The sequence below is a fragment of the Phaenicophaeus curvirostris genome, chromosome Z, assembly GCF_032191515.1.
Source record: "Phaenicophaeus curvirostris isolate KB17595 chromosome Z, BPBGC_Pcur_1.0, whole genome shotgun sequence".
Taxonomy (NCBI): domain Eukaryota; kingdom Metazoa; phylum Chordata; class Aves; order Cuculiformes; family Cuculidae; genus Phaenicophaeus; species Phaenicophaeus curvirostris.
The window spans coordinates 7,348,170-7,370,876 of NC_091431.1; the positions used below are offsets into that span (position 1 = coordinate 7,348,170).

The following is a 22,707-nucleotide window of genomic DNA, read 5'->3' on the forward strand; positions in this document are numbered from 1 at the left end:
TCTTATTTCCCCAAACTGATTTAACATCATACAAAGTTAAATTTAAATAGCATACAGGTGTTTATGGGTTTGTATGAAAAATGTAAGGAAATTTGTTCAAAACCTATGATTATACTCTTTTTTTACCACAAACATATTTATAAACAAAAATGTAGCATCACCATAAACAGCTGAAGCTAGACTATCTACAGACAAAAATAGCAACAGATCTGATGCACTGTAAATTCAAGTCCTCAGGACAACAAAAATTAAGAAGCAGACCTCAAGTAACAATGTTAATGCCATTTACAAAGAAAAAACTCATACAAAAACATTCAAAATTGAACATCACTTGGCATGTAACTTGAATAAACTGAAACTGAAATTAGCCAAAAGGTTCAAAACTCAAGGTCTTATTTACATTACACAAAGCTCAGGTGTTAGCCTTGAACATAACTTTCAAAATACCTCCAAATATACCCAACTCGGGCCACTTTTGCTGATTTGTTACTACACAAACCATGCTCAATGTCTTTTCTTAAGACAAAACAATTCTTCAAACAATAGCTAGTACATCACTAAACACCATGAGCTCTATCTGAAGGGAATTCTTTAGGAAGAACAGATTTTTTTTCCCCCATCTCTCAGTATTTTAAGTTTCCTGCTTGCTCTTACATTATTTTTTTTAAATTTTCACTTGTTTCAAAATCACAAATTAATGTGAGCCCCCTATCACTTAATAACCAGGATGATCTAAGACTCCACTGATGATTACAAAAATGAAACCAACAGTGCATCCCATTGACCCTACTTCTTAATACAAAGGTCTCAAAAGCATTTCTACACCATAAATCTTTCCCCATCAACTGCAAATTTCCTGGTAAGTTTTAAAAGCTCACTGGGTGTCATATGAAGAGATTTCTCAAAGTATTCAAGTCAAAATATTTGTTCCAGGACCAGTATAAAGTTTCTCCAAATTTTTTTTTTTTTTTATAAAAATAGATGCTTTTTTAAACTCACATCAAAGAGGCTCTTATCTCTTTGGCAAGGTACTGCTTTACGAAAAGTTCTCCAGTATTCTTACAATAAGCTTTTATAATGTGTTCCCATTCCCCAACCCAAATGATAATTATCAAATAAATACTGCTTATAACTTTATAAATAAAATGTAAACTTCAAATACTTTTCTTGAACAAGAAAACAGCAACATATTATAAAGTAATTTAAACACAAGGCAAATCAAGAAGTAACAAAAAAACCCCAACTTAGGTCCAACACAAAGCCTCAATATTTACGTATAGGTTAAAGGCAGTCATGTAACAAGAAAACTTCTTCCCTTAGCTGAAACATTTTAAAAGGTCCACCTTCTTCAAAGAAGGCAATAGAATATGCATTGTGACAGGAAAAAACCCTGTGCCTCTTGTCAATATTCAAACACAAAAGATATTTAAGAAGTTTTAATTCAAATATCAGCAATAAAAAAATCTCACATATTCTTAGGATGCTAAGTAGTCATTTTATCCCCATTTCCACACTGACATACAATAAAGGCATTTACTAATGCATAAAGCTTCCTGTAAATTGCCTTTGTTGTATAGTTTTCATGTATTAATGCACCGGGAATAACTTGTTAGGCTTTGTGCGTTTTGTTTGTTTTGAAGGAGACCTGCAATACTCTGTCCCCAAGGCGGTATCCATTCAGGCTGGCTATTGCCATAGCTGCCTCGTCATAGTTTGTCATAGTCACAAATCCAAAACCTTTGCACTTGTTTGTGTTAAAGTCACGGATGACCTTCACATTAGTTACTGCTCCGAACGGTCCAAACATTTGCCACAGGATACTCTCATCAGCATCAGGGGCCAAGTTGTACACAAAAATGCACCATCCAGTTCCTGTGTGTCCAGGGATATTAATTCCAGCCAAGCTGGTCATTCCATCAATGGTCATTGGAGGAAACCCTCTAAAGAATAGGGAAACAAAACAGAATCACTAAGTAGCTGTTGACAGAATATCCCAGCAAATAAAAGGAATTAAAAGTAAGAAAAAAATTAGACAGAGCTTTTCACATCATGTTAACATCACAAACGCTCTTTGCTCCCCCCAACTGCACAAATAGTATGTAGGGGAAACAGTGCTAAGCCTGTCTGAAATGAAGCAACACAGAACAACAAAAGAAAGCACGCTATAAAGATAGTGAGGATTACTAAGACATTTGAAACAAGAATCCTGTGGAACTACTACAAATGGTTTGTCTCCTCCAAGCACAATGCACCAAGATGAACAACTTCAGTTGATGTATCAAGATGCAAAAATCCCACCTAAAACTTACTGAAAAATTAAGAGTTCATAAAATACTTAATTTGATTATTATGAACCTAATAGTCCTTTATTACCTTTTTACTCCATAAGCCATGTTGAGCAGATTGTCCAACCTGCAAAACATTTAGGGAAGTGTTCAGTCTTCAGAATTTTCCATCCTTTAATCTTAAGGAAACTTGGTATAGTACTAGCACATACAAAAGTAAATTATCACCACTGAAAGAGCCGTGGCACACTATTACATCTGATACAGCCGGTGAATACAAGACAGATGTTCTGGTGTACTACCCACAACCACAAATAGTCATTTCAGAAAGTGCACCACTATGACAAGTTTAGCCCAAGTAAAATATTGTTAGCACGAAGTTACAAGTCAGTGACCACCTCAGTGAAATTTTCAGATCACTAACTTGGCTTGGGTGACAACTGGTCTGAGACTTCCAATAGTCAGCTGACGAGAATACCGAGACAGATGCAAGGCTTCAGAGTAGTAACGAAAGTTAGAACGTGGACTGCAAAAAAAGATTTTTCATTTTCCTACTCTCTTCCAGAATAAGTATGTATACACGCACACACATATATTAGACTAAGTTTTCTACCCTCATCTTCCCAGAAGCTGCTAAACTATAATATGCAACCACAACTCTAAACCCCTTGGAATTTCCTAGTGAATACCTGGAGCATGCATTGCTTACCAATCCTTACTCATCTTATCTCTGCAGTTCCTTAAAGTGCTTTTCTAAGAAAATTTCTGACCTAAAGAAGCTCTGGTTTCCTCCTGGCAAAGCCCAGACATGAAGAGAAAGTCTTGTTAAAGGTTATCTTCGGGGCTCCACAAAATATGAGCTAAAGTAAAAAAAGTTACACTTGATTTAGTTTTTACCTTTCAGCTAACTTGCAGATCTATACCTTATCATGATTTCTCTCCAGTAATGAGCTATAGGATTTGAGCCATTACTGGTATACAGAACCCAAATTCAAATGCTGCGGTAGCATAACTACATTTGTGCACAGAAAAAACCCTTGAAATAGTATTTAGCCTTGATTGCAGCTAAGTAAAGTTCTCAAGCTACAGAGCATGACGATTCTGCAGCAAGCAGGATCTATGTGATAGAGGAATATGTGCTAGGGGAGGTTTAGATTGGATATCCAGAAAAGGTTCTTCACCCACAGGGTTGTGAAGCACTGGAACAGGCTCCCCAGGGAAGCAGTCACGGCAAAAGCTTCAAGAAACATTTGGACAACACTCAAGACATACGGTGTGACTGTTGAAGTTGTCCTATGCAGGGACAGGAGTTGGACTTGATGATCCTTGTAGGTCCATTCCAACTCAGGACGTTCCATGATTTCACGTTTCTACTTAACTACAAAGAACTTTGGGTCTCACCTGAATATCAACTCTAATGAAAGTCTGAATTTTTACAAATCACGATAAATCTACCTGAAGTATCAATTAAACAGAGATGCTACCCCAGCAAGCATCAGAGCAATATTCAACACAGCTGAGTATCTGGGAATAAGTGCACTGACAAGACCTCAAGGAGTCAGCAGGCCAGATTTGCCAGAATATGCTGAACATTGTAACACACAGGCTGTATAACAGCTCCTTCGTGATCTTATTTTATATAATGCAACTGGGTCCATCCTGCAAATGCAATTTCTGCTCCTTTGCTCTGCCTATGGAACAATGGCAAGTCTATGTTTAAACAATTTTCAGCACACTTCAAATGAACCCATTATTCCCTAAGAAATGGCAAGAAAATTCACCAAATAATGAATAAGACTGCTTATTCTTTCCCTTAAGGCAGAAAGCCTACTCCAGAGCTGGCCTTCAGACCTGCAGGACACTTCCAACACAAAGCTGAAGAAAAGAATTTTGAATCACAGAATCACTAGGTTGGAAAAGACCCACAGGATCAGAGTCCTATCATTCCTATCAACCACTAAACCATGTCCCTGAGCACCTCATCCACTCATCTTTTAAATACCTCCAGGGATGGTGACTCAACCACTTCCCTGGGCAGCCCTTCCCACAAAAAATTTTCTTCTGATGTCCAGCCTGAACATCTCCTGGTGGAGCTTGAGGCCATTCCCCCCTGTTCTGTCCCCTGTCACTTGGAAGAAGAGGCCAGCTCCCTCCTCTCTACAACCTCTTTTCAGGTACTTGTAGAGAGCAATAACACCTCCCCTTATCCTAGTTCTGCTAGAAGTGCAGTCTGAAAACTGCTAGTGTTTGGCCTAAAAGTGAGTGTAGCCAATGCACAGCTTTTGAAAGTTGGTTCGGGCTCTTTGAAACACATCACCAGTTTATTTTATTTCTCGAAAAAATAAAACAAACTGAGTATATTACTGCTTAACACACTTGAGTCACATAGCCCAGGGCTGGAAAGAAACCATCAGAATCACTGAAAAAAATCTGAGGTACTCATGGATGTAGTTAATACTTGTTTCACTTTGTTCTCACCACCTCTCCTTCTCAATACACTAAATATCACAAGAGACTGTGTGGCCATAGTTTCATGTGCAAAGCACATGTAGAAAATATTTGAATCATCTTCATTACAAAAGTTGTAAGAAAAGAAGACTAAGTGTGGCATGCAGGACTCGGACAATGGACTAGGGGAAAAACTGAAAGCCATAAAGGACAGAAAAGACAAGAGGTGGGCAAGAGGAGGCTGGTTGTGCCGTGCTAGACAGCCAAGAAGAAAATTGATTTGCCTAAGCCAATGTTAACTGAATCAACATGTACATTAGTCAACAATAACCTAGGAAATTAAAAATAACCTTTAAAAGGGGCTTATTTTTAGTGACTATGTAGAAGAAACCGATGTCATTTCTGTTTTTTCTCTAGGTTTTCAGAAGCTGAAACACTAGTATCAATAGGATGGAACGTATTTTTTGCTTTTAGCTGTATCATAGGAGCATAGCTCAAGTTTAACATTTTCATGTTTCCTTCACACACAGAAATTGGTAGTAGGGAAGGGAAAGAGTGGGAAAAAAATGGCCCCTGGGAACCCGTGGCTTCCAGCAAGGTTGCACACAAGTATCTGTTTAACTTACCTAAAACGCTGAGCCTGCTGAGCTAGAGGTGCTGGATACCTTCTGTTTGGAGAATGGTACAGCTGGGAAAGGATGGCCTGATTGGTTTTTTGGCTTGGATTATTAGCAAACTTTACAGAGATGGGCTCTGTGGCACTGGGAGGTTTCTGGCCATTCAAGCCTTTGATAGCTTCTTCTGCTTCAATTCGCTTGTCAAACCGGATAAACCCTACGCCTCTTGATACCCCTGCACAGTGAAGGAAGCACATAATTCTTTATTGATATAGAAAAGTTAAAGACAAGATGCAAGGAGATCAGCCCTTGTCTATGGAAAGTCCTAGGAACACCACACCTGAGAAATTTATACTGTGGCTTAAATATGAACACACTAAGGTGCTGATACTGGACCCAATTAATGTTAAAGCTACTACACTCAACATTGGCTGCATGCTTTGTTGTAACATATCTAAATCCACTTGCAGGCCCCTTATATTTTGGTTCGTGAATAAACAGACAAGTTAGATGATTGTGCTCACTTGAGAAAGACATTAGCAAGAGATGTATTCTGCTCATACATAATGACAATTTAAACCATCAAAGTGACAACGAGCAGGCATAAGAAAGCTTTAGAGAGGCAAATATCACAGTTTCAACTTTGCATTTTTCATGTCACTTTGTGTCACAACCTTATTATTCATATAATTTTGAGTCTAGCTCCTCCAAATTACTAAGGAGGAGGAAGGAAGCTTAAACCTGAACAACAGTCTAAGCCAGAGAACTACTGTGCACATGCCAGGTTTTATGAGTACTTAGAATTACAGTACATATTTAAAAGGTTACTTACATTTAGATATTTGGCCTGCTTGTCAAATCCCACCATTTCTATGCAAAAATACACAGGACCATATGTAAAAAGCTGTTTATTGCACAAAGACTGGAAATCTGACCTGTGAATTTGCTGCTTCTACATGTCACCATTTGGCTTTCAGTTTTTCTTCAACTGCCTCTATACGCTTTCACTATCTCACACTATTAAAACCCTGTGTATTATGTGTCAATATCGAGATTTCTGTTCAGGTAACAGAATTCAAAAGAAGTACATACAAGGTCCTGTACAGGTCAGACAAGCATCAAACCATGCCATGCACAATCCTTTTAAGACCACTTGAAAACTTTATGAACTCATTCAGCTGCAAGCTGTTTGTTACCCATGATGACATGCAACTTTGAAATGGTACAACTACCAAAAGAAATCAAGCTAGCTTATTGTCCCGGGAGTAATCAGGTGTGTAAACGAATTTTTACCTTACCTTCCTAGTTTTACTGAGTGACCAGAGTCTTACTTCCTTTGTATTCTGTTTGCCACACTCAATATTTCTGTCATGTACTTGGCATTTTGTTTGACTGCTTACTTTTGGAATCAGTTTGCCGGAAGCAGGTGAGGCAGCAAATTAAGGTCCTCAAGATCAGCCATCTGAGCCAGCAAAAATACATGCACTACTGACCAAGTCTGAAGAGCAATCATGGAGTGTCACTGACAACCACTCACTAATTAAGACACATACTCTAACAAGACAAAACCTGCTAGAGCTTAGTTCTTTAAGGCACCACTAAGCACAGAACCTATCTGCTCCCAAGGAATTCAAAGTTCATGTTCTTCAGTGTGCTCAAAGTTAATGAAGCAACCTTGAAAACAGTTTTAACGGCAAATGGGTCTATTGTAATATTAACTTTGGAGAACCAGCTGTGCGCTTCTGCATACAATTGTATTTTTATAAATAAGTGTTTAATAGCATTTCATGAGGAGCATAGGGACTATTTTCACACAACAGCTTGGAAAGGAAGATTGCAGCAGCTGTAAATTTATTACAAACCATGAAACAGGCTTCATACGTGCACCTTCAGGGTGCAAATTACTCAAGATACATCAGTAAACTCCACAATCTATTTTTGTCCATGCATATTTATGAACAATTGCAGCAGAAAACTGCATTTTCTGGCCTACGTACACCTTTCATATGTTCTAGAGACAAGATTATTGTACTCGAAGGTGAAATATTTCTTAAAATGCCAGTCCAAAAATAACAGGATGTGCAAAACTGTCTGCTTACCAGTGACTTGGTCAACCAGAATACGAGAAGTGATAATGCGCCCATATTGGGAAAAGAGCTGTTCTAGTTCTTTCTGGGTCATTGTTTTCGGAAGTCCACTAACATACAGATTTGCATCTCTGATAGAAGCAGAACTTGGTCGCGCATAGGAAACCTTAAGAAAAAGGAAGTAAAAGAACTAGAAGTCAAACATTTTAAACAGCAGTTGAAATAAGACAGTATCATTTGTTCCGAGATACTGAAATGGTTTTAAGAGCAGCCAGAAAAGTTACTTGCAAAGTTAGTTGTGGGGTTTTTTTGGTGTTGGCTTCTATGAAAACACTGAAGGAATGCAACAGACCATGCAGGAGAAGCTGACTGCACGAACTCTCTATATATAAATGATAATAATTCGATGAGTACTTTCAAGTAAAGGAGAAAAGCTAGAGATGCTCCAGCAAGCCTTGTTGGAGAAAGTGTTCTTACTGCAAGATTAAAAAGACAAACTTAAGAATACCCAAGAATGTTCTCTTTTTAAGTATCGTTAAAAATTAACTAAAAAATACAAGCGATATAGATCTCACTTTGCTATCTAAGTAAAAAAAATAAATAAATCACCAAACAGTCTAAAACTGAGGTTTGCAACTGGTTTCTCAACTGCTGTGCCCTTCGTAAATGTGTTAAGCTGGATATCAAATGACACACAATCACTCATCATGTCAAGATAAAATCTGCTACATCACTTTTACAGGCCTAAGAATGAACAGCAGAAGTCTGAATGCAACTTGCACTTCAGCTGTTCAGGATCTTTTGCCAATTTCTTCACCACTATGAAGTCTTACAACTAAATGCCAAGTAGCTGAGCTTCTCAGAGAGGTCCTTTTAAGCAGAAGTTTTTTACCTGCTACCTCAAAGTGTCAGAATTTATTTTATTTTTTTTTAAGGCTGTCAATTAGATTCTTCAACCCTTAGATAAATGCTACAAAACAGTCAGAGTTCAGCATCTCCCTCGGAAGTCTGTACAAGTTTACCCTTATTACAGAAAAGATTAGAACAAAACATCTGTGCTTTTACTTGGAGTTTTCACTGTACAAAACAAAGTTAAAAAGAAGCCTCATGAAATAGTCAGATTTATCTCCTTTCCTCCTTCTAGTGCAAGAACCAGCCAACTCCTGGCAGCTGCAACTTAAATCTGTAAATTCATCTTTTGCTTAATCCTTTGACATTTCTTTTCAAATCCTCTTCCTGACTCATTTCCATGCAGCCCAGCAGACCTTTATGACTTCTGTGGACACAAAACTGAAAAGGCAATTGAGATACAGTGCCTCTGAGACTAAACAAGAAGTACCCTGAGCACAGCTGTGATCCTTAGATCTTCTAGCATGTGGCTTTGTGCAAGTTATCTTCCAAAGCTGGCTGACCTACAAAACTTGTAGCTAGCAATCCAAGATAACACACTATCCAATCCTGCAAGGCACAGAGCCTTGCTCTTTAACATGAGTCACACAAGAGCTAAAGACCAGTGTTCAAAGTGCTTGTCTTCTGATCTCCCACACAGCCAACTGGGCACCTCAGCCTTTGCTACTAGCCTAATTTTTTTTTATTTTTTTTTTTTTTAGTGAAGATGTGCAAATCTAATATGAACAGAAAAGCTTCCAGTGTCCAGTTTTACAGCAGAAATAATCTCCTGTTTCCACAGTTTGTTTCAACTCCAGTAAAGCAATGCTTAAGAAAAAAAATATTCTCCACTAGAGCAGAGCCCAATGAACTGAAGATTACTTAGTCCTCTTTCTTCCACATGCCTCTTCATTTTTTGTTTTTTTGGTTTTTTTTTTTTTTTTAATTAGAAATATGCACTAGGGAACTGTCAGCAGAAGAGCTTATAAAAATTACCACCAAAGTGCTATGCCAAAAGCCACACTTTTTAGCAAAAATGGATTCAGTCTATGTGATGCTAAGTGCAAAAAACCAACCAACCTAAAAAAACAATGCCTCACCAAATACTAAAAAATATTCCTGACACTTGGTCATAGTAAGAATTTACTGTGTGACTCTGAACAGACCTTGACGCTTAAGCTTCCCACATCGCAGGGAGCTCTCCTGTAATCTAGTCACATGGGCTAACAATGGATATTTTCCAATAAGCTGAAGATTTTTGTAAAAAATGTCTTCGATATTCATCCAGATATTTTCAAGATATAGTGTGAATAGAAAGTAGAAATTAATTTTGTAGAGTAGCTGTGACTTGGTACACTCAATCTTCTATTGTGACTTCATTCTTAACGTTCAAGACAGTCAACAGGATTATTTCTAGAAGGCAATATCAACTAGTAGCTAAAGTCAGATTCACACAGCAGGAGTGTTCAGGACTTAAGTGCCTGTAACCTGCCACAGGAAGCCTCTTTATCAGAGCTGTACTAGTAAAAAATGAATATTGACATTCTGCAGGAATTTACCCATATACTGTGTAGTCCCCTTTAAATTATAGCAGTGACAGAATCTTGTGAACTACTGGAAACAAGACACCAGATAATAAATGCCTCAAGAAGAGTAGTTGTGTTCCTGCACCAGACAGAATACTTTATTTCCAAGAGGCTTTCACAAGGTAGATGAGATATTTAACAGGTCCTTCAGAAAAGACAAATCCATAATTCTGATAATTCTCAGCTATTCTTTAAACACACATGCTCACAAGCACTTAGAACAGGTTGCAGAACGTAAGCCTCACAAACTCCTTTTAAACATGACAAAAAGTCCGTATGAATAGATTAGACCAAAGGCTTGCCAAAACCCAAGTCATACTCCATGGATCTACTGTTTTCCCAGTCTCCAACCCATCCAGACTTTGTTCTAGAAGTAATTCTATATATGTTGATAGATTAAATAGCTCCATTTTCCGAGCAACCTAATGCAGTAACTGGACTTGCCACCTACTGCTAAATGTCGAAGTCATTCTGATTCAACACGTTAGACAGAATAAATCAGAAGTAGTAGTGTCAGCAGAAATGGTGTGTTCTTTCATTAAGAGACACAGATAATCAAAGAGAAATCTCAAGCCAAATAAGTTACCTGTGAGGCAATGTTTAATACCTAGAATTTATTTCCCTCATAGTCAATGATACCAATGTAGGCTAGAAGCAAATAATTCACAAGGTCTGCCTCACCTGCAGTTCAGGTTCAGTAGCATTGAGAATGAAATTAAGTTGCTTCTTACCCATGCATCACCCTGATGGGCCTCCCTGGTGACAACCCACAGCCGAGCAGCACAGGTTTGGTTACCACGGTTCTTAGAAAACAGGCTGATGGAACAGCTTTATAGGTCTGGAAATGATGCTGATGTCGCTGCTCACAACCTCCAGTGACTGAAGGATCATTTCCAAGCCAAAGATCCATTCTAGCAAGCAAAAAATCAAGCAAAGGTGCCTGGGAGCCTGCTTGGATGAACAAGTGATTAAACTCCAATATAAAAAACGTGAATAAAATGTGAAAGAAGGAATATGTAAGTTGTGTCCAATCATGCATGAGTGATGTTAGGAAATCTAAAGCTCACCTGGATTTGAAATCGAGAGATCTGAAGTGCAACAAAATAGATCTACATAAATATTTGCAGAAAGAGCAAGGCTGGGGAAAACACAAATCCAGTGCTGAATGTGTCGGGGAAACTGCTGACCAGGGACACAAAAGGACAGGATGTTTAGTACTCTCCTTCCCTTGGTCTTTACTGGTACAGCGGACTTGCAAGGAACCCAAGTCCACAAGGCAGTATAAAAAGTCTCAAACAAGGAATACTTTCCCTCAGTGGAGGATGATTACACTGAGGAATATTCAAACTGCACAAACAAGTCCATAGGTCTTGAAAGGTTGCACTCACAAGCGCTGACAGAACTGATAGATGTCTTTGCAAGGCAACTCTTGGTTGTCTTTGAAAGGCCATGAGGAACAGATGAAGTTTTGGAGAAGCGGAAAGAAACAAGTACCACTGGCAAGACACTCTTGCTCTCTGGGCAACTACAGACCAGTCAATCTCAACTCAATCCCTGGAAAGGCGATTGAGGAACTTATGAAAATCTCCAGTCATACAAAAGACAAGAAAGTGACTGGAAGTAGTCATCGTGGATTTATAAAGGGGAAATGTCTGACCAACCCAAAAGTCTTCAACAATCACATGACTGCCTCAGTGGACACAGGGAATACAGTGGATGTTTTTTTTTATCTCATCTTCAGTAAGACTTGACACTCCTTCCCATACAATCCTCACAAAGTGCACATTAAGTACACCTACACGTACTTACGTACATACTAGTTAAGTGGGACTGTGATGTAGATTGAGTACTGGCTGAACTGGCAGGCTCAATGGGTTGCAAACAGCAGCACTGAGCCCAGTTGGAGGCTAGTCACTGGCCTCCATTGGCTAACATCTTCACCAGTGATCTGGATGATGGGGCAGAGCATACCCTCAGAAACTTCATGGATGGTAAACCTGGAGGCCAGAGGGTTGTGCTGCCAGCCAGAGGGACTCACCAAAGAACCAGCGAAAACAGGAACCTCAAGGAAGTTCAGCAACAGGAATCGCAGTCTCTTCCCCCTGGGTAGGAATAATCCCATACACCTAAACATGGCTGGGAGCTGACTGGCTGAAAAGCAGCTTAGCAGAGAACCTTGGCAGTCCTGGTAGACACCAAGCTGATCATGAGCCAGCAGAATGTACCTCTGCAATAAAGATAGCCACCTGCACTGCCTAAGTATAATAGAACATTAAAGGCAGGTCAAGCGAGGAGATACTTCCTCTCTACTTAGCACTGGTGAGACTTCTGGTTGGCTGTTTCCAGCTCTGGGCTCTCCAGAATAATACAGATGTTTAGAACTAGAGTGAGGCCAGTAAAGGCCCACGAAAGTGATTATGGGACTGGCACATCTGTGACACAGGCAAAGGCTGCAACAGCAGGGACTGCTCAGTCTGGAGAAAAGGCAGCTCAGCAGGACCTTAGCCACAAAAATCTGAGGAAGGGAGTACAAAGACGGAACCAGACTCTTTTCTTATACCAAGTGACAAGACAAGAGAAAAGGGGCACAAACTGGAATACAGAAAAGTTCATTTGGAAGTTCCACGTAAATACAACACACAACAAATCTTAAGGAAATTACCTGATATTGGCTTCTACCCAGACCGTGGAAGTAACTTGAATCAAGTGGAGGTAAAGCCAGGACAGAAGACTCCTACTCAGTTTTTTTTCTAGGTAACAAAAAGTCATTTTCCCCCTATTCTTTTAAAGAGGAATTCAAAATAAGACACTATTTTGCAAATAGGAATTCACATTGCTGGACACATGCACAAGTTATACCAAGAATACAAACTCACTCAGAAGGGGGGAAATTCACAAAACATGTTTGCTAACTTACATAAGTTTACCTTATGTTACAGAACTGGTATCTATCAAGCTATAAAACAGTATCTGGAAAACTCCTCTCACTTTTCTGTCAAATGAGTACAAATTCTTTCACACTGGTGGCTGATCCAGCAGTGTCTACTGCCCAAGCCCTACCTGGTAAATGCTACTTGGAATAGAATTTGATGTAGCAGTCAATGCCTATACTAAACACAAGTTAAAGACAGCAAATAAAAAAACCCTAATCAGTTAATACTTCAACTACCACTTCAGCTTCAGTTTAAATTCAAGTGTTTACAAGGTATTTTTCACACCTAAGATACTTTCCAGGTAGAGTAATCTGTGATCCATGCATTCCAGTAACTACTTCTGCACCCTAACTAATGCATAGTTAGGGCATATTAGCCACAGGAATAACATACATCAAACTGAAATGAGTACTTTGTTACTACTATCCAAATACTGTCTCTAGCCGTCTTGCTAAGCACCAGAAGTTCTGGCCAGGTGAGAAATCTAAAAAAAATATAGAACTTCAGAAACCCGAAGTAATTGAAGCCTGACTTTCTTTGGAAAAACACTAATAGTGATACGTGATTACTGCAAGTCAGGATCACCAGAGAAAAGCAAGGACAGCATTCAAGTTTCTGATAAAAGAAAACCAACTCCCATGCAAAAGAAGCTTGCCTGGAGTACAAAATATATGGTTTCTACTCATTATTGATGTCAAAGTCCATCTATTTCATTCGTGATACAGATTTCAAGAAGACAATCTCCAGATTCATCTCCCTACCTGAATCCTACCACTTTGCCCATTCAGTAATTACTTGCTGATAGTTCTAGATTCAGTCTCTTCAGAAATATATATGCACTGAATTAATAGCTGTGCTACAATATTACTTCCACAGCTACTTCATCAGGTCAATATTTAATAGACAAACATTAAGGTTATACAATGTCAAAACCATTGAATATAATGCAAGTCAAGAAGCAGACAGAACGCCTACAGTTTTAAATATTTAATGATGACACACTGTACAACACTGACACAGCTACTCTGTAGACACCAACTTAAAAACATTTTAACTGGAATTTTCCACTGCAGTTAGTGGGAAAGACATTTGTTTCTAATGATGCAAATACTACACCATCAAATTTAAGTATTTTCACTGCTTTAATATTTCATTTCTTAACATCAAGATGAACTGATTTACAACTTTCTCGTCAAAACTGTGAAAGTTTGCAGGGTGAACAAAGAAGTTACAAAAAGTGACCCAGTCCCTACAAATGAACGTTTCAGTATCTCACTATGTGGTACTACCTTGAGACATCTCAGCATCACACTTCAATCTTTATCTTACAGCTTACTAGTAGTACAGACAGCAGTGAGTTTGTATTCCTTGCAAGAACTTTAGGAAAAAGCACTCTTACGTTCTGAACACCTCTACTTAAAGTATTCATATGCAAGTCTTCAAATCTGAAGTCTTTAAATGTTACCATCAAGATCTGTTTACTTTCACTAACTTCCACTGCGAACTTTCATTTAAGAACACTGTTTGCCATACCAATAGTATCCAGTTTTTAGAATGAATGTTTCAATAGAAAAATAAAAATCCCAACAAAAACCCAAATAAATTACCACTCAGTCCGTGCAGATGAAAATGGGTTCAGACTTCCTGCAAAGCAGACAGATTTATATTGGGAAGAATAAACTAGGAATCCATAAGCACCCTTGGCAAATACAATTTAAAAAAGGGATATACTTCTTTGGGTTTGGTACAGCAATGTTATTCTACCAGTCAAGTGTTCTTAACTTGGACTTAAATTAGTATATATATGCCACGACTCAGTAACTTCTTAATTCAAGTACTACTAAGTAGATGCTGCAGCACATAGAGACCAGGTCTTGGGTGTCATTAGCCAGTAATAAGTGACCTGTGAAGTCAGTAAGTGCCTCACAAAAAGATCACCTAAAACCCTGGCAGATAAGGAGAGCTGCACTGACCAGGGCCAGTCATTTCCATGTCCAAATCTAAAGCCCAATTAAAACAGTGCTGAAGCTCAAGACAGTATAATAGTTTACCTATATTATCAGAAGCTTATCATACTACAAGAGAAATCCAATACTACAGTTCACTGACTTTGTATGCTAGAAAAGATAAGAATTATGCGCACAATGACAGAACAGGTATTCTGCTGTTTTGGCTTGAAAATGACTAATACAGAAGAATATTTCAAAATGTGCAGTTGTAACTATCATTGCCTCTTTCAAAATAAACACTTAACTTAAAATTCAAGTACAAAGAAAGCTAAGAAAAAAGGAGTGCAATCTCCAAACATTTTCTGTTTTCAGCTTTTCATTTTCTGATAGGCTCAAAGTCCCTCCCTTCATACTTCACATTCTGGATTCTGTTCTGACAAACACTCCCTCTCCACTTTGCCCCACTAGTAAGAGAATCAGATTTCAGACACTTCCAAAAAAAAACCCAAACACCAAAAAAACACAAACCACACCATTTCAGACTTCAGAGGACAACAGTACACAGGGTAAGGCCAGCTCTCCACAGGAATAATATGATCAAGAACAATCTCAGAACAGCAGACCCAAATTCTTCTGTTTTGGGAGTTAAGGTTAATCTGTTCACAAGTTCTCCTTTCTTCTGAAGGAAACAACTATACTCCAGCTTTTACATGTTTTGTCTAGGAAGCTGCTACTGCTGACAAGAGACATCCCTGGGGTCTCTCCCATTACTCATTTCATAGACATACCTTATAGAAATGCATAAACCATGAATCCATTGCCACTTACAGTTATGTACATGGAGTATCTTACAAACTTTCAGGAGAAAAACTATTACTGCACGGATGAAGGAAGGTGCATCATCATAGTCAGCAATAACAAGCAGATTTTCACTTGGCTTGCAACTTCTTGTTGGTTTTGTGAGCTTTTTTCACTTCTTAGAGCTTGAGCTTTTAACCAATGCTTGCAGTCACCTTACATCCCCACACAGTGCTACTGCTGACCCTTCTACCATGTCCATTGCTGTGTCAGAAACTCCCCATGCAGGCTCAGAAATGACCTTACTACACCACTAAGGTTTTTGGCTGCAAACCTGCTAAGCAGCCTTAGCAGCTGGGTAAACAGCATTGGTTTAAGGATCCTCTGCCATAGGAAAGGGAGAGACTCCTGCAAGGAACTCAGCCACAACAACACAGCACGGTTGGAATCCGAACAGAAAACAATGGTAGTTGCTGAAGGAGATGTTAGCACATTTTGCACTTCAGTGTGACACACTGCTACTTTTCTCAGAGTAGTTAGGTGTTAATGAACAAGCCTGTGCCTGTAATGTAGTTTACAGGAAGTGACAGTAATGCGGTTTCAGAAGTGAATCCTCCTTTCAATATTGTTCAGCAACACAAACAAGCAGCAGGAAGCCTTAGCTAGTTAACTAACATTCAAAGTCTGAAGAGATTTGAACCTCAGTGAAGAACAAATTTTACCTGGGGCTGAAAAAGCATGTGTGGGATAGGGAAGAGTTTAAAATGGAAATGCTGTCAAAGCTTTAACTGTAACATAGCTAAAAAATTGTATAATTACCATTTATAACCCCTGCAGAAATTTAAGGAAAAACCACACCTTTGCTTTTGTTCCAAGACAAATTGTTCTTCTGCTTCAGATGTGCTAGAGCACTCAAAATTTACCTGAAGAATACAGTCCTGAGGTATTTAATTACCCTGTCAAGACCACTAAATAGTCTGGCACCATGCCCCCTCTCTCAATCTTTGCTGATTGATGGCGTCAGTAGAACTCAGTAGCTTTAATTAAGCTTCCAAATAGGATCCCCTTTTGCCACTCATGAGATCAATGTTCTGTAGTGCTGGGGGGAAAAAAAAAACAACACAGAACAGCTGAAAAAGAGAAGGTTAGAAGGGTTTCTCTCACCTTCACAGCTCACTTGCCTCTGGTATTTTAATAGACTTTTTACGCAGCTCATGTATACATCACCGCTCCCCAGGGACATTAGCTAGTGAAAACAATACTACAAGAAGTGACATTACCAAAATTTTCTTCTACAAGTATCAGTGGTGAAGACAGGAACAATCTCTATCTTTTACATACCGCACTAACACAGAAATTAAACAAGCATGGGAGGTTTTTTTTTTCAGCATTTTGTTATTTTCCATTAAGTATTTTGTTCAAGAGTACAATCATAGGTAGAAGTTGATAGAGGTAGAGATCTGAGCAGTTAAGTTGTAAGATTAAATCATGAAAATGAATTTTACTGTAAATCAAAGTACTGGTTCAAGGCACCAAGTGAAACAGGACTGCATAATGCCAAGTTCTAAAAACACTATGCCACAGAACACTAATGAAGTTGTAGAATATCACTTCAAGTATTCCCTTGCTGTAGTGCACCTCTTTGTGCATTTCTAAAGCTGATAAATCAGTATTAACTTATCTACTGGAGTTATAACTAGCCCTTCTCATAACACTGCTTTCTACACTAGGGCAGACAAAGTGATGATGGCAAAGTAGGATATCTGCCTGTGTAGCCAAATGTAATGCAAACTTGTTCTTTCTCACTACCACCCGAAAGACAGCTTCAATAAACCTGGAGCACGAAATGCCTTTCCTTAATTTTCCTCCAAAGAAGAAAACAGGACATAGCTCCTGTTGACAAGATGTCTGCCAGAAGCACATGAGGAGCCTTCTGCAGCCAAACATCTATCCATGCTATTCATCCACTGTTAGAGTGAGGCATGATTCACCTTTTGTTAAAGGTTAGTATACTTTTCAAAGAGTGCATTCCACTTCATTAAATCTCATGAAGCCAGAGCAGGTAAGGCATTCTAACCATAATTAATGCCATCCTATTTTTGTCTCAGTCATCCTTAAGTAACTCTGCACTGCTTTTTAAGTTCAAACCTTTTTAGAGATGAGCTTTATCTTATAGTTCAAACACGATCCTAGTTAGAGGGCAGTCACCGTCCAAGCGATCAGCTAGTAAACCCTGCTGTTTAATGAGAAAGAATGAGCTGGTTGGAACACGGACTGCCTTCAGGCACCAACACCTGTAAAACATGTTCAAAAGCCTGCATTCCCTGGAAAATTTTATTTTCTCCCCTTTCTCTCAAGCTCTCAGAGCACTAAACATTGCTTAAATAAGTATCCCTACTCTTCTGATAATGAAATAAGACGGTAGACAAGAAGAAGTAACTCTTAAGATTTCTGCTTCTAGACATTCAAGAAACTGAATGTAGTAAACAAGAGTTGCAAGAGTTACAATGCAAAAAACCCCTCAACAATCCCAGGCATTACAGAACTAGAGACTAGAGCCCCAGGAATCCAGTAGTAAATAGACAACCAAAGTAGTTTATTCAGCATTTGATTTCAAGGATTTTTAAGAGGAACAAGACACTAGCAACCTAAAAAAGGGATTATTAATAAGCTAGTTATACCACCTTCAAGAAAGTAATGAGGAAGCAGTGTTGAGATGATATGCAGTATTATAAACAACGCAATTTTCTCTGTTAAAACAATTCACTCATCTATATTATTCTCAAGTGCATTAAAAAATAAACATTTTCCGTATTTAGACATTATCTACCCGTCTAGATATAAGCAGACTACCAAGCACTAACCAGCTACTACATGGTTAAGTCAGTCTCTTCTATTGACATTAGCTGAATACTCAAATTACACTTGGAAAAGGGAAAGAAATAATGCATCTTATGAAGAAGTCAAAACATTGCCGTTTCTTTAAATCATAATTAACACTACATACTTTTATGGTTTTAGTTTGAAGTCTCAGTCCATTCAGTGTGTTGACGGCTTTTTCTGCATCCTTGGGGTCAATGTAGTTCACAAAACCATAACCCAAGCTCTGTCCTGATTAAAAAGAGGAAGAAGAAGGACAATTACTACTACAGTCCTGTGCAATGGAGAACTATTCAAAACATATACAGACAAACTGAGCAAAACTTTCTTATATTAAAGAACAGCACCTGCCCTACATAACAAACTTTAAGGCTCAACATCTAATTTTTCCAGTAAAGTTAGTGTTTAACTAGCTTCATCTGCTCCCATGGACTGCAGTCAGTTCAACAGAACTTACAACCAGTGTAACGAAAGGACCTAAGAATTACTGTACAAAATATGTTCGGAAGTTTTTATGATCTGTTAGACTAGAGGAAATGCAGCAGCTTCAAAGTTAAGATGATACCAAAAATCCACCACTCACTTCTGAACTTTGTAAATGAACATTGAAAGTATCATTGCAAATTTCTGGACTGCTGCTTGAGAAATGAGTGGGTTTCAAATATACTTCAATATCACAATTTGGTCCAAATTTGAAGCTGAACATTTCTACTGATGTTACTCACATGCTAAATAAAGCCTCTCAGTAACAAGATGTTTAAAAGCTCAATTTGTTCTTGTATTGAAGACAACTGGTTATTCAGATGACAGATGTACAAAAAGCATTTTAATTAGCTAACAGTGTATCCCTTCCAAGCATTTCTTTAATTAAACACCTTAAAGTTTAGCAGTAGTCATCTCTTGACAATTTTAAAACCTGAAGTACACCATCCTTAACTAGCTGCCTTCAGCATAACCCTTTAAAAATATTTTTATAGAATCACCAGGTTGGAAGAGACCCATCAGATCGAGTCCAAACATGCCTATCAATCACTAAACCATCTCCCTCAGTGCCTCGTCCACCTGTCCCTTAAATACCTCCAGGGAAGGCGACTCAACCTTTGGTACATCATGCAAATAAGTATAAAAATTTGACACAGCAAAAGGATAACATTTAGTAAGAATACTTAATTGGCTTAGCCATTTTCAATAACATTCTCCTGTACTCCTTGATGATTCTCCTTTTGAAATCAAAAATGAGGTCCACAAATCATTCAACAGGCCAAAAAGGAAGGATCGAATAAATCTAATTCACAAAATACTAGTTTGAAAGATTAACCTGGAGAGACAACAATATAAAAAGTTAAAAAAAATTACAAAAACCACAAATGAGAAATTTTTATTGTCAAAAATAAAAGAACCTATGCTGTTCAGTGTTCTTGTATCATATCTAAATATGTAAGTATTAAATAGTACATGAAGCAAAAAAAACTGATGCAAGGTTTTTCATTTATTAAGACAAGAGAGTGCTTAGTAACAAGCCCATCACTGCTAGGATTCATAATTTTGCAGATTAGTCTACCATAGCATCAGGAGTTAGAGGATATCATTACCCCAAATCTCCTCAATCTCCTCCTCAAAACCGTACTAACAAATAAACTGGCTAGACAAAGCTGCAAGCAGGTTACTATATACAAAGTTATTAACAAAAAAAGAAACATTCAAGACCCAACTGGACAAATCCCTGAGCAATCTGCTCTAGATAACCTTGTTGTGAGCAGGACTACACAAAGTGCCAGCAACCTCAGCAATCCTGTTTCTGTTAACAAATAATATGGAACTACACAAAAGCATTTGTATTCATTTGCATCTCCATCCTGATATACCTAAGTTCCTTATCCTAAAAGTACCTTTTCCCTTACTAGTTTGATTGCAGTAAAGCAATTTCTATACCCGTAACCTCCATCACTCCCACTGTCTGCAGAAACTCCTCCCAACATCTTCAAAAAAGAGCATCTTCAAGGTATGACTCTTTTTGTAGACATCTCCTATTTTAGTCTTGTCTCCTTAATATAGAAATGCTGATTTTTGGTGATACTAATCTCAAAGGAAGAAACCCATTTAAAGCACAAAACATTAAAATTTCTAAGAGAAAGCTATTTCCTGTAAGATGTTCCCAATACACTATTCACTAATTCCAGAGTGAACAGCAAAAGAGGCACAGAAATTATTTCTATATACCTTTGTTCATGTGATCTACTTTTGACACTGAAAACTCAGACCACTGCAGACAAAATGCATAATCAGCTGTTTCAAAGGATATAATTCATGACCAGTTCTGCTGCAGACATCCTGTTAGTTAAGCTGTATAAACAAAATCTAGCAATTTATTCAGGATAACCTTTAACTGGTTTTTGAAGGTTTATTCTGCAATTTTGCAATATAAAAAGCTTTCACTGGGGGGTTGGTGAAACACTGATGCAGGCATCAAGGGGGTGGGAAGTCTCCATTCCTGGAGATACTAAAAATGTGACTGGACATGGTCCTGGGCAACCTCCTCAGGGAGAACCTGCTTGAGAAGACGAAGTTGACTAGATTAGATCCAGAAGTCCCTTCTGCCTTCAGTGATTCTGTGAATGATTTTTTTATTTAATTCACTTATGTTCAATTTGGTCTATCTTCTAAAATTCAAAGTTGTTCACAGCTGACATTCCAAACACCTTCTATATTTGAAAAGGTTAAGAAAAGGTAAAACTTCGTGGAGATCAAAATTAGATCAAAAGAGTAATGGTTCACTTACTCATTATTAATAATTCAGAGTAAAAAAAAAAATCACTTTCTCCACAGAAGCATGTAAGAAGGATGAATCTATGTTCTCAACAACCAAATTGGAAACCAATCCCAATTTCTGGAATTGGTTGCTTGCTTGAGGAACCACTCGTAAATCTTCTTGCCTGCATTAAAGAAGACCTTAAGAGGTTTGCCAGTTCATATACAGACAGCTGGTTTTAGAAAATTCAGACAGGTATTTGACAAAATGCAGTAGAGGCAGCTATTCCAAACAATCCATCGGATATGCCAGTTATTGCAAAGTATCTCTGACAGTTGGTGTCATTTCTCTCTTGGTGGGAAAGTGCTAGTTGGGTTACAAGAACTCAAAAGCTCAGCTTTTCCCAAGTGTTTCACTAAGGTACAGGACTTGGGTCCAAAATTATGTTAGTACTACTGCAGCTGTACAGGACAGAGAAGTCGCATTAGATGGTTCACTTTGGATGAGGAAAGAGTACCATATCCACTGCACAATAACTTTACTCAAATAAAATTAGAGATGTCTGGCCAGTTATAATTCAAACAAGTTCTTCTATGCAGCTTTTTCCCTCTCTCCAATATGTAAACCTTTCACTTTCAAGACAAACCAAGTAGAAGCTAGATGCATTCACACCAGATCAGCCACCAATTAGATAGCTAAAAAGAGGAACTTCATTATGTAATAACTGTAATGACTAATTCGTATTGCCTGAAGCCAAAGATGAAACTGAACACTAAAAGAAAATAGTGCTTCTTCTATACCAAACTATTTACCAAGAATGAAATCTCCTGCAGAACACGCGCTTCTTCCCAAGTTTTGTAACACACTAAAAGATCACGCGTATGAGTCCACAACAGGATGGTGAGAGAAAGTTAATATATAGCTGTCCACAGGTTAAAATAATCCTCAGATTTAACTGCATATCAAAAAGCAGCTTAGTGTCCTGCTGTTTTAAGACAGTTAGCTACATCTGACTCTTGCCACAGCTTCATTTTTCCAGTGTACGCTTAACATCATAGTCTGAAAAGCCTCTGACACCTCTCCAGGTTGGCTGTCCTAGTGCTCTGTCTACTATGTGTTTAAGTACTCTGAACGTCCAGTTTAGCCTTTTCCATCTTCACAATTACGACCTACTCAACCTCAACACAGCAAGAGACCCCCTGTGCACATCAAATATTTATTTTATAACTCAGACCGATAAACAGCATTCAATTTAGCTTATCCTATGGAAAGGAGTGACTTATTTTTGAGTTATTACTTGTACCAGTGAGAAGAATATACTCACCCACTTTAAGGGGAATAATCCACTCATTTGCAGAAGTGAGCAATAGTTCACAAGTTACATGCTCAAACTACCCGTTGAGCTTTTCCTCAATAGTTCTTGCAGCTATTTCACAGCACAGTTTAAAGCTGTTTCTATATGCTTTCTACTAGATTTTATGCTTGGG

The 22,707-nt window shown here is 38.2% G+C and overlaps 2 protein-coding genes across 8 annotated transcripts in view; one reads left to right on the plus strand and one right to left on the minus strand.

The window, feature by feature from the left end:
* Positions 1-22,707, plus strand: part of TOPORS (TOP1 binding arginine/serine rich protein, E3 ubiquitin ligase) — a 567,831-nt gene that overhangs the window by 320,494 nt on the left and 224,630 nt on the right. The window lies entirely within an intron of this gene.
* The window catches only part of ELAVL2 (ELAV like RNA binding protein 2), an 84,799-nt gene continuing 62,163 nt past the window's right edge, over positions 72-22,707 (minus strand). For all 7 annotated transcript variants that reach the window (XM_069880464.1, XM_069880468.1, XM_069880466.1 and 4 more), the window contains 5 exons: positions 18,599-18,702; positions 7,450-7,603; positions 5,360-5,585; positions 2,374-2,412; positions 72-1,940 (listed from right to left, as the gene is read on the minus strand). In XM_069880464.1, coding sequence (XP_069736565.1) covers positions 1,610-1,940; positions 2,374-2,412; positions 5,360-5,585; positions 7,450-7,603; positions 18,599-18,702 — 854 coding nt within the window. In that variant the 3' untranslated portion in view covers positions 72-1,609. The remainder of the gene's footprint in view (positions 1,941-2,373; positions 2,413-5,359; positions 5,586-7,449; positions 7,604-18,598; positions 18,703-22,707) is intronic.